General features: G+C 41.3%; 1 protein-coding gene and 1 long non-coding RNA gene across 2 annotated transcripts in view; both read right to left on the bottom strand.

Moving 5' to 3' along the window:
• Positions 1–13,260, bottom strand: part of LOC142200886 (uncharacterized) — a 615,073-nt gene that overhangs the window by 4,136 nt on the left and 597,677 nt on the right. The gene's annotated exons all lie outside the window — the stretch shown is intronic.
• RBM33 (RNA binding motif protein 33) overlaps positions 5,769–13,260 on the bottom strand; it is an 89,418-nt gene continuing 81,926 nt past the window's right edge. The window contains exon 19 of the mRNA XM_075271517.1: positions 5,769–11,263. Coding sequence (XP_075127618.1) covers positions 11,215–11,263 — 49 coding nt within the window. The 3' untranslated portion in view covers positions 5,769–11,214. The remainder of the gene's footprint in view (positions 11,264–13,260) is intronic.

The following is a 13,260-nucleotide window of genomic DNA, read 5'->3' as shown; positions in this document are numbered from 1 at the left end:
GTTATATACCATTCAACAATGGTGTCATGCATGCTATATATACACACACCTATCTGTAGCCGACATTATATACCATTCCACAATGGTGTTATGCATGCCATATGTGCCCTGCACACACATATATATCTATATATTTATCATTATATACCATTCAATATTGGAGTTATGTAAGCCTCATAAGTTCATCCGTATATACTGTTCAGTAATGGTGATAGACATGCTATACCTATCTCCCCTATGGAGATCAGTACTGTGTCCATATATACCCTTCAGCAAAGGGTCTATATATGTCAGTCGCCGCCTTCAGCCCTGAAGCTATATCTTTTAGCCCTGAAGCTACATAGGTTAGTAAATGTCTTTTAGCCATAAAGCTATACAGGTCAGTAAATGTCTTTTAGCCATCAAGTTATATAGGTTAGTATGAAGCTATACAGGTTAGTAAATACCTTTTAGCCATGCGGCCCTACAGGTTAGTAAATACCTTTTAGCCATGCGACCCTATAGGTTAGTAAATACCTTTTAGCCCTGCGGCCATACAGGTTAGTAAATACCTTTTAGCCATGCGGCCATACAGGTTAGTAAATGCCTTTTAGACCTGTAGCCATACAGGTTAGTAAATACCTTTTAGCCATGCGGCCATACAGGTTAGTAAATGCCTTTTAGCCCTGTAGCCATACAGGTTAGTAAATCCCTTTTAGCCATACAGGTTAGTAAATAGCTTATATTCATCCAGTTAATTTTTTGCCTTTGTTCACCTGTCAAAGAGCATATAACAAGCACAGCCAGGGACTCTGTAAGAACTCCTTCCAAAATGGCACACCCTGGCCTACCACCTTCAGCACATATTGTTCCAAAAGGAACCATATCAACCAGCAATGGTGTTATGCATGCTATCAGTACATATGATGCCACAATAGGATTAACCCACACCGCAAAGCGTTATGCCTGCCATATCTATATACACACATACATACACACACATCAGTGTACACTATACCTACATATACACATACATCAATGAGCATTGGCATTATCCATATATATCATAAGGCAATGGTATCATCAGTAGCTACCATTAACGGTGTTATGCCTGCTATATATCACTTAGTGTATAACATCCAGCACTGACATAATGCATCCATTATATATCATTCACCCCTGGTGTTATGCATGTATACCTATCCATATGTACCACTGTCTCTAACACAGCAGAATAGCCGGTTTTGATCAGGCCTCAGGCCTGACCTTACTCACTGCACCCTTTTAGGATGTGGCAGGTGGTGATTGAACCAGGCCAAATTTTAACTGAGGCCACGCCAGACAATGTTGCACCTGTGCAAGCCGTTTTGTCAGAATCCCAGCTAGCAAGGCTTCACCTGAGATAAGCCTTTCACCTTGGGTGTTTCCTCCCAGCAGGATCTGCGGGATAATCAGCAAACTGCTACCAAGGTTTACTCTGTTATACACTAGGCATCCTGGGAATTTGCCTCTCAATAGAACTTTACCCTCTATGCTTTCCCTGGCTAAGCTTAGTCTTTAGCTCAGGAAAAGCCTCCTATAAGCCACAAGGTCCTACCCATTCTAAGGCTTTAAGAGAAATAAACCTACTTTTCCTTCTGTCATCTAGACCGGGCACAAGGCTAGCACTGGAGGACTGGACTTCTTTATACTGAAAGGCCTAAGTCCTCCCAAGTTGGCTTACCCCCTTAAGGGCCTTCGCCGTACTTCCTGAGCATAGGGTTTCTAGAACAGGAATGCCAACTCCTTCTCACAAAGTGGTCATTCCCTGTGAGTTTTTAATACACCCTTGCTCCTATGGGAACCTTCTGTCACCAATTACAATTGGAGACTGGAAGCCCAAATTACACTCTGCCCCATTAAAAGGAGAAAGGGAACAAAAAATAAAATTCTCAGGTACAGAGCAGCTGTTCCAAGTACTCACAACACCAAGGGAGCTGGAACAGCCAGGGGATCTGTGATCAACAGCTGTGCCTCAGAGAGCAACATGCTGGAACATACAGTGATACATCACATACCTTGCAGGAATGTCGCCTAGTTCACTCACCGCCCGGCATTCATCCCTTGTGTAGCCAGAATTTCCTTGATGCTGCAGCCTCAGCGGAAGCTGGGACGCACGCCACTGTGCTCGGCTATGTCACATCCTGGAACGCCAGTACGCCTAGGTTGGCCGTTCCTCCCCTGTGCTGGCCGGAGCCGGCATCCACTCTACCCCCTGCATTAGCCATAACGGACCGCTGGAAGGGGGGAGTTTTCCACCCGGGGGCAGGCCGGAGCGATACCCCCGTGTCCTTAATGGCCCAGGGAGGCAGGCGCCTTTGACTACGACCGAGGGCCGGACGGTGGTAATACTTACCTATTCCCCCAGACGGAGGAGAGCCTCTCATTTCAACCCTGTGTAGGGACAGGAAACACTGGTGAATGGTGGTGGGAGTGGTGTATTTAACAAGTCTCTCAGTTCCTGTCCCTACAGCGGGTCAGAGGTCAACCTCCTTGTGTAGCCGTCATGGTGGATGTAATGGAAAAAAGATATATAAATATTTCTTTGCATGGCCTTATTCTGACACCTGTACATAATTCTGTGTATACAGTTGGATAACTTTTTTTTAGAACAATATTCAGTTTTTATTAATAGCATTTTAGGTTAAGGCCACAGGTTGCGAAAATGCAGCTTTTTTTGTTGCAGATTTTGTTGTGGTTGAGCCAAAGCCAGGAGTGGGTTGATCAGAAAGGAGATGTATAAGAACTTTATGTCCCCCTTTCATTTTGTAGCCATTCTTGGCTTTGGTTCAAAAAAACCACAACAAAATCTTTAACAAAAAAAAAAAAAAAGCCGCATTTCCACAATGTGGGGCTATAGCCTTAGGTGGATGTATGAGATTGTGATCACATATACCGTATATACTCGAGTATAAGCCGAATTTTTCAGCCCAGTTTTTGTGCTGAAAAAGCCCCCCACGGCTTATACTCGAGTCAGCAAAAAAAAAAAAAAAAAAAAATTTAGGGTGGAGGTCTATGACCAGCAGCAATATCAATGTATAGAATCTCCAATAAAATAGTGTGGGGAAAAAAGAAGCCTTAAAAAAAAAAAAAATTAAAAGTTCTAAATCCCTCCTTTTCCTAGAAGACACAAAAGTAGAAAATGACTGTGACACACATACACATTAGGTATCCCTGTGTCTGACAGTGCCCGGTCTACTGAATATAGGGGGTCTGCAGTGCTCCTCTTCCGTCAGAAAGGGGTTAATAGGAGCACTGCACATACCCTATATTCAGCCAGACTGAATTCCAAGTGGATTAAAAAAAAAAAAAAAAAAAAAAAAAAAACGTCCTCAAGCTCAGGGGAGGGGCAGACAGACAACCAAAACACCCCCTCCCCTTCCCCAGCAACTACTGCACCCAAAAACTCTGAACATTTTAATTTTTGAAATTTTCCAGTAGCTGCTGCATTCCCCCCCCCACGGCTTATACTCGAGTCAATAAGTTTTCCCAGTTTTTTGTGCTAAAATTAGGGGCCTCGGCTTATACTCGAGTATATATAGTATATATTTTAATTTCTAAATGCCGAGACCCCTAATGTTTTTGGTTTTTTTTAGATGCCCTAAGGGACTTGAACTATTGTACTGCATAAATATACTGTAAAGTAGTTGGTCTTCTATTAACCCCTTCCCGACATCCACTGTACTAGTATGGCGCATGCCGGGTATTTAACTATGGCGGCTACCCGGGAGACAAGTGGCCGCCAGAGCCGCCGGGTGACTACTGTTTTATACAGAAGATAGCTAGCGCTAATGCCCCTTGTAAGTGCCCGCACCAATCGGGGGCATTACCTTCTCCGGTGCCTCGGTCAAAGCTGTCTGCAGTGATGATGATTTTTGGCAATATATTTTCGGAAAACGGAAAATCAAAAAATGCTGTAGGAGGGAAGGGGTTACATGCACAACAAATGAGCGACACTCCAACATAACAAAATAAAAGTCTTTATTTAAATAAATATCATCCATCTCAACAAAGATAAAATACATAGCTTTTACAAAAATATACAAAGTAATTTTTTAATAAATAAAAAACACAATTGAATGCATCATTTTAAAATTTTATTGTCAAGTATAAAACCAAATGCTTCAGAGGTGTGTACAACTTTACGTACATTCATACGCGGTAAAAGCAGCATTTATTGTTCAAAAAAACTGATGTACGAATGTAAGATTTTAAAAAAAGAGACAAAAAAAAAAAGGGAAGATATAACCAACTGTAGTGATAAACTGTTCCCGCTCTTGAGAATACTGGGATATGAATTTATAACCCTTAAGATTAGCAAACATTTCGGGTTAGGAAGGATCACATCACACAAGTTCATTGGTTACGAAACGGAACTTCGAAGGCAGATAAAATTGGTTTGTAAAGTGCGAATGAAAATAAAATCTAAATAAAACTTCTAACATTAACAACATAAAAATAATTTAAACAAAAGACAACCTAAAATCTGCAACAGGAGGTAACGTACCTAAAAAGAAGAAAAGACGAGATATTAAATAAATAAAGTGATATAGTTAGCGTCTTCTTAGTCAGGAGCTGTGGAAAAAACTAAAAATTAGATGGAAGAAAAATATTAGTCGCGGTATTATTATAGCGGTGTCATTTCTAGCTCCTGGTACCATGGCCACGTGCCCTCAACTATCATCATATACAACTCCCCCTCCACCAGTGCCCCATGCTGACCTAGGTAACGTCACCGACACCACAAAAATAGATTTCCACCAGGAATGGAGAGAGGGAACCTGTTGGGAAAAGGAGATTTAGTTTGGATGTTTTCTTCTATGTTCCGCTGTAAAGAAAGGGTCACATTAGGGACTAGAAGAGCTGGAAAAGAACCCGAAAAGTTAGTCTACAAACCTGTGAGGGCCACCTCCGTGTAAACAAGCCACAGCCACAACCAAAAAGTAAAATCTAGATCTAAATGATCCTTCCCAACCATAACCTGAGTATGGAAAACACCGCCATCTAATGTAAACCAAACCTGCAGATGAGAATTCATCTCGTATATCGTCGTATAGAACGGACAATCCATAGGATTAAATGTAATAACTGACAACTATAATTCCACTGAATTCGCTTAAGATGCATGAAAAATACCGGAAGTATCAAAATAAAGTAATTGTATAAAACACTTAATAAAAATAGCAACATTTTGTATATAAAAATATAAAATACTAAATAGTGAATTTTTCAGTGCATATAATGAAAACATAAGTATAGCTGCTCATTACTACTCTAACTATTCCTTCAATAGCGGTCAGCTATTCCTCCAAATACACTACAAACACGTGCACACTTGGGTTAGCTGAGTGTGCATGTGTTCTCAATAGGGAGATGGGGATAAGTCACTTATCTCCCTTCAGAACAAAGGATCATGCTTGATCCCTTGTACTCCCAAAAGCTGGTAACCGAATATCGGTCATACATCTGACCCCTCATTCACATCTGCGTTTGTATTCCGTTTGGAGAGTCCACATGAGGACCCCCCCCCCCCACCTCATCCCAACAGAATACCAAACGCATTTGCAAGCAGTGTGCAGTAAAAGCACATGGACCCCATAGGCTATAATGGGGTCCGTGTGCTTGCCGTGAGATCTCCGCAGGGAACATGCGGACAGGAGAGTACTGCACAAGCTACCTTTCTGTCTGCATGTTCCCTGCAGAGATCTCGCGGCAAGCACATGGACGCCATTATACTCTATGGGGTCCGTGTGCTTTTACTGCACACCACTTGCAAATGTGTTTGTTAGTCCATTCCGGGGGGGCCCCATGCAGACTCCCTGAACAGATTACCAAACGCAGATGTGAAGCAAGGGTAAAACACACTAGATGGTTGGATACTTTTGCTGACATCAATACGTTTTGCCGACCTTAGTCTATTGTGTTCAACCATCTTTTATTGTATAAAATAAACCACAGGTGCATATACAACGCGGCAATGATTATAACAGCACAATAGTGGATCCCGTATATTATACATACACACGGACCATACAGGTATATGTAGGGAAAATAAACACATTCTTGTTCTTAGTTTTAACCCTTAGTGCACCTTCACCACCTCAGCTAATACATCCAAATAGATAAAAAATAAATAAAAATTACCTGTGCAAAAACAAAAATTAAAACAAAATTAATTTTGTAAAACACAGTCATTTCCCTTAAAAATTTGTTTAAAACATACAAAAGTAAAGTAAACAAGTTAATAATCTGGTTACTCTCTTTGAATACTGACAACGTGAACTAAATTTAAAAAAAATTTGAATTGAATTTTTAAAATTTCATTTTCTAATTTGCAAATTTTGCAGTAACACAAACCCATAGCTTATTTCCAAGTTGACAAAACGACTCAATCCTAAAATCTAAATGCAAGGACACGGCTTACCGAAAGTGAAGACAGCATACTAGTTAAAATTAAAATTCTAAATTCTTAGATGTTAAAATTCTAATTTTTGAAAATACTTTGCAGTAGTTACTGACAACACCAAAAACCATATCCTAAATCTTAAGGACAAGAACCGTGTAATGAAAGCCCCCCCAAAAAATATCTTGAATGAGAGTATGTGGACAAAATTAACCAAATTGAAGTAGCAAAAAATAAAAAATTTAAATTGAATTGAATTAACCCAAAAAGTATGCAATATTCTAACAAAATAAAAAAAAAAAAATCTGATAAATAAAACGCAATACTTTGGAACAATCAGGATCCCAACGCCCAACCTGATTTTTGGATTCATGGACTGCTCCTAGTGCCCTGTAGTACAGACAAAATTCCTGCCAAAGGGTTCAGCATTTATTTTTGAGAAATTTGTGCGCCTTTCTATTAACAGTGAATATACATATGTCATACTGTACAGCGAGATATCAAGCCCATCACAGTGATACAGACTGCAGGAGCTGCTGAATGGCGCAGCTTTATAATAAGGAGATCACTTACTACATCGCAACAGATGTATAAAATGGAAACTAATAAAACAGACAAAAAGAAAATGAACAGGAAATGGAAGTATAAATGACTCTGAAGACGAACGCTTGATGAACAACAGAAAAAAGTAGACACTATAAAAAAACAAGTAAAACAGAAAATTGTATCCTTTTAGGCTTTACTCGAAACGCTAGAATCTGCGCCATGAACAAATGGACTAGTCTGGGTAAAAATTGGTGACTTGCTAATTCTCTTTATAAAATTGAAGAAATATACAAGAAAAAACAAACAATTAAAGAGGTCTCGGGAACGGAGTCCAAGTAAGTAACACGGTTGTAGAGCAAAATCTTAAAAGTCCTTATCCATATGTACAAAAGGTGAGATTTGCAAATGGCATCTGGGCTGAAATGCACAATAAGAGAACACAGATAATGGTTGCTCTACATCCTCGAGGGGCATTTGCCGTAGCAAAGAATTTATTTTATTTTTTTTTTTTGGGGGGGGGAGGGGTGTTAGGGGGGTGTAAATTACACACAAAAAGCCTCAAGGAAATGGCTGGTAAATGGATTATACAAAACCAACATCGAAACCATTGGACTAAACCAAGTATCATACGTGGGGGGGTGGAGATTTTTGCAGACTGAAAGTAAATCTCCTCTGTGGGGGCACTTGACATGACATGAGTTGTTTAAGATACTGTCATGGGTTCCAATGTAGACCCACAAAGGGCCACAATGTGACAGCAGGTAGCCAGACAACCCAGCTCGATCTCTCCATGCCTTCATTAGTTGTGACTGGTGACGCAACCTTTTCCATCTGAAGTTCTCATGGCCAAAGGCCACTATATACCTCTAGCCTAAGGCAGCCAATGGGAATTAAATTTTACCCATGACTATCCCCGAACACCCTAGAGCCGGTCAGCGGTCTAAAAGACTCATTTCATAGGTCATTTAGATTCCCTACGGCTGCCTTGCTCTAGGTTCACAAAGGCACCTGAAGAAGGAATTCAACCAATGACAGCCTAAGAACACAATTCTTTGATATCCTGTACAGGAAACATCCTACACTTAAGCCGCTGGTTAACCCTATATATTAAAAAATAAAATAAAAAAAATTAGAGCATGGCCCTATAAACCATATGTTAAGCATTTTCAACTACAAAAAGTTTACAAAAGCAGAAAAACTATCTAGAAGCAGTTATTTACTTTTCACTAATACCCCATAAATTCAGTAGCCCAGGGGTCCAGATTTAGGTGTGCCCACGGTGAATGTCCACAATATGTAGGATGAAGAATCTGAGTCAATTAATTTTGCATTTCTTTACGGTGATCGAAGATCTTTACAAATCCATAACTTGAATGAAAAAATTTTGACTGTTGTCCACCACCACTAGAGGGAGCTTACAACATACTCTGTTTAAAGGGGTTATCCAGGGAGAAATAACGTTTGTCATTGCACCCGGATAAGCTTTATGGTTTGGAACCAGGTCCCTTGAAACCTGATTATTACCTTTGCAGACTTGGGTGCTGGAAGTGACTGCCCGCTAACCCCCTCTGCTGCCAGTTCAGTTTCTGCAACGTCACTGACTCCGCTCTACTCTGGCTACAGGACTATAGAGTAAAGTGAAGTCAGTCATGTGACCAAGAGGTGAAGTGCCAGCAGGGGAGGTAGAAGAACAATACTTATGGCCTTCCCCTCTGCAAGGGTAACAATCAGAGCTCCAAAGGACCAGGATATATATTAGTAGTAATGCGCATCCACCGTAGAGAATACCTTGCCTAGTTTTATTTTTCCCTGCATAACCTTTTAAGATGTACAGAGTGTCCAGGAAGAGCCTTATAGCGGTGGCTCCTGACTAAACAGGAGATCTGGAGCTCCAACCACTGTAAAGATATAGGACATCTTATCGCCTGGTTGAATTTACTTTAGTATGAAACGTAACTGTGTATGGCGCCAATGGGCTGCGGGTCTTAAAGGGAGTCTGTCACCAGAATATTATCCCAACCCCGCAGATAGGTTAGGGTCACCTGAATCATATAGTGAATTGTTGCCTCTGTGGCTGAGACATCACCGTTTCTGTCAATATGGAAATCAGCTCATTGAAGGAAAGAGGGTGTGGCCACTGCTCCCCAGAGTAAGCGGTAACGCCCTCATTGCTCCAAAGAGCTCATTTGCATGACCACAAAAACAGTGATATTTCGACAACGGAGACGCCGATTCGCAAGTGGAAAACCCTGTTTGATTCAGTTGACCTTGACCTATCTATCTGCAAGGTTGGGTTGATGTGCTGGGTTCTGCTGACAGACTCCCTTTAAGTTATGGCACGAACACCGGACTCCGGCAGACTCCTGGATCCCCGAACCAATTTAAGCAGTACGATTCCAGTTTATGCCTATTGAGTAAAAATGTCGGAGGACACCAATTTACTGACATTTTACACTTTGGCTAAACAGATTCCTAAATTAAATTAAGTTGTTAAAGCAAGAAGCTACAATGTAATAAGACTTTCCCTAGATATCCTCCCAAGATGCTGCCAACCTACAAGGAGCTTTCCTGCCCTCGGGTAAGTAAGGTGTGGACATATACTCCAATAACCAGCAGAGAGCATATACAGGGGCTCCCTGTACATGAAGGCAAAGAGTAAAACCAAAAAGGTGGCCAGGGGGCAAGGGTAAAGCAATATGGCTCGGTTGAGCCCACTTCATTCATCCTGCAAAATCCAACCATGGGAAGCCACGTACCGTGCAGGGCTCACTACCAAGATATGTGTGTATTGTCATTGTAACGTATATATCCTGTCTATTAGACACAAGGACTGCAGGAATATAACCCGCTCACCCCACAGTTAAAGGTCATGAACAAATCACCATGTTTGTCTAAATTACATAGACCATGCTGATAACTTTGTACCCCCCTATGTGCACCTCTCACATTGAGGAGGACCCATCACCTTTCCTGACCTATGGATTTTAGTAAATACTTGTATTCCTCCTGAAACGACTCAGGAACATCTTTTCTTATACCCGCGTGCCTTGTTGTTCCTTTGTTATTCCTCCTAGACACTTATGAAGAATTTGACAGCTGGGTGGGGTTATAATCCCTACACAGTCTAATGTTGCCCTGTCAGAATTAGACTGAATAGAGACAAAGAAAATGGTAGCACCCAGTTGTCAATTTTTATATTTCTAGGAGGAGTAACAGAGGAACAACACAGATATACAACAAAATGCCCCAGAATTGTCACATTATGGGGAATACAAGAACCGACCAAAAGAGACAAGTCAGGAGAGCCAATAAGTCTTCTAACCTGAAGTGCAAGTCTAACACCCCTCACTAATGTCTAGATCACAGATGGGTCAGTCGCTATAACGGGTATGGATATGCCAACAGGCAGAGAGGACCAGAGCCATTGGTTTCGGGTAGGGAGTCTATGGATGATGACTACGTATGGGCAGAGGGGTCCTAAACTCATATCTGACACCTCCAGCACACTCATGTCTATAGGTGGAAATATGGACGAGCCTGCAATCTCTCCAGACCAACTAACAAGTGACTGTGCGAAACCTACATAAGTAAGCCTAAAGATGGTACATATGGTACATATAGTAAAGATGGACACTGCTATGTAGATTGCCCTGACATTCCCAGGTTACCGCCAGCCTCAAGGCTAAGAGAGTAGTGTAACAACCAATATCAGGAGGAATGCAGAAAATTTGACAAAAAAAAAAAAAAATCACATCCCTAAGTAATAGTAAGCTGCGACGGGCCATAATATTCAACTTTTTGTAGACAAAGATGGTTGTAATGATTTTAGTACGGTGCGGCCATAATCCCTAATACAGGGCTCAGATACTGGTAAGAGGTCTACAGTGGTGAATATCCTAAATGTGTGAGGCTGTAGATGGGATTACATATGCCCTGAAGAGAAGAGTAACCATTATCATGCATTCCTTTCTACAAAGGTCTCGTGATCTTTTTTTTCTCGCCAAGTCTGAATTGAGTCTTTCACAGAGACAGCCTTGCATGCAAGGATCACAAAACACAACATAGCAAAGATCCATGTAGGAAAAGTCTACCGAGTAAGTCTCAGTTTTATTGGTTCGCTCTAGCAAGCCTCCTTCAAGTTGCTTCTTGAGTCAACAAATCCAAACCAGAGAAGGAGACATTGCAGCGTCCGGCGGTCTCTTTCCATCCGACTGTCAGTTGGGGCTGAATGTGTGCGGCTTCAGAGTTCATTCAGTAACCAGCGATACGTTGATGTGTGATAAGTCTATCATGTGCCTGAAACGGTTTAGAAGAGGTTAACACATGAAAGTTATTTGGGGGTAAGTACTACACACATGGAGATATTACGTAGTCCCTCTAAGCAGGCCAAAGCGGTATCCCCACTAAACAAGTGCACAGATCAGACCCACAGCAGTCACTCTTTGGCTCCATTCAGACCATGTTTTTTTTTTTTTTTTTTTTTACAGATGCAAATTATATATATATATATATATATATATATATATATATATATATATATATATATATGCAAACATAACTATTAGAAATGAGCAAGTAGTGTTCGATCGAATACCTCACCGACATACGTATGCGTGTAAGCGGCCAAACAACAATGCGTTTAACCCCTTGGTGTTCGGCCACTTACACGCATACCTATGGCGGCGAGGCATCCGATCGAATACTACTTGCTCATCTCTAATAACTATCCATTTACATAGACATCAGTATTAGAAAATAATGGATCTATTTCTGTCCACACAAAAACAGTCTACCATTCTAGGGTCAGTCCAAAAAGAAAAAAACAAAAACAAATGGAGACATTTATTTAAAACCTTGATCTCTACTGTATGTAAATGGTCGACCGTCTGCCTGCATGCATTGATGTCAGTGCTTTGCATTTGTTGAATGGATAGATAAAATGGGGTCTGAATGGAGCCTAAGCCTGTGTTCACATTATGTTAAGTGAAATCTTTCTGCCTATGTACCTGAAAAGCTACAAAGACATAATAGTAGCCACTGGCTGACATTTGCCCAGTGGAGACCAAGAGTGTTTTTTTGGCCTCCATCAACATAGAATGCACCAACATTGCAAGTGCTGGAAACTATACAAAACACCATTAAAAAATAAAAGAAAAAATCTCTATAGAAAAATTACAGCACAGCATTTTTTCATTTGCTCTGTGAACATTGGATGAAGCCAGACATATACCTTTGATATACAACCATGGATAATGTGAACAAAATCTTACATTTGGAATATTGAAAGGGGTTTTCTAGCCCCAAATTGAATCTCTGCGTTCACATGGAGTTTTTTGGTCAGGAATGTGGTCAGGAAACTGGCTCAAATTCCTCCTCCTAAAAACGCCTTATCATAGGACTGTATCATAGTGATGACCTATCCTCATAGGTGGTGGCAGCTGCTCTATAAGATGGATGGTGCATGTAGCATGTATTCATGTAATAGGAACACTGCCGCAGCCCCATCCACTGCATAGCGATGGTTTTAGTGAACTGCAGCACCATCCCCCTATTACTTGAGTTACCTCCATTAACAGCTTCCGGCACCCAAAGGCAGCTAAAACAGATGAACTGTGCGGGATCCGGATGTCGAACCGCAACAGATCACATATTGTTGACCTATCCACAGTATCAAAATTGCATTTGGGGCTGGAAACCCCCTTTAATAACTGATAACCTATCTTAGGATGGTTCATCAATTGAAGATTAGCATGGCGTCTGACATCCAGGATCCCCCTGGCAATAAGGCCGCAGCATTGGTATCACAGTCCAGCCATGCAATTGACTTGGAATGACCTGCGAGCAGGCTAAGTGACCGAGGAACGTGACACACATGGCCTGTGACGTGGAAGAGCTTGCAGATGTCAGACTGCAATTGATCTGATGAACGATCCTGATAGATGACAATTAATCGATCAGGAGGACGGAGACCAAAAGTCTCTTAAAGCCATCTTGTGAATGGAACGCCAGAGCACTCCATTCATTGCCATGTGGCTTCCTCCTGCAGCCCCTAAAAGTGAAAGATGTGCCTGTCATACCAGCGTCTATAATAGAACAGTCCCTTTGTAGTGTCTCTACTTTTCTATCTTTAGAAGCGGTGAGTGAGTCCAGGAGGTGGCAGTGGCAATAGAAGCGGACCTAAGCATAGAAAAGCAGAGACTAAAGCTAGGTTCACATTAGCTTTCTGGTCTCCATTGTTTGCGTCCGCATGGCTCTAAAGGGACTGAAAGACCGGCTTAATAAAAGCCAGCCGA

The sequence above is a fragment of the Leptodactylus fuscus genome, chromosome 4, assembly GCF_031893055.1.
Source record: "Leptodactylus fuscus isolate aLepFus1 chromosome 4, aLepFus1.hap2, whole genome shotgun sequence".
Taxonomy (NCBI): Eukaryota; Metazoa; Chordata; class Amphibia; order Anura; family Leptodactylidae; genus Leptodactylus; species Leptodactylus fuscus.
Note: the sequence above shows the minus strand (reverse complement) of the source record. Positions and strands in the feature narration are given on the sequence as shown.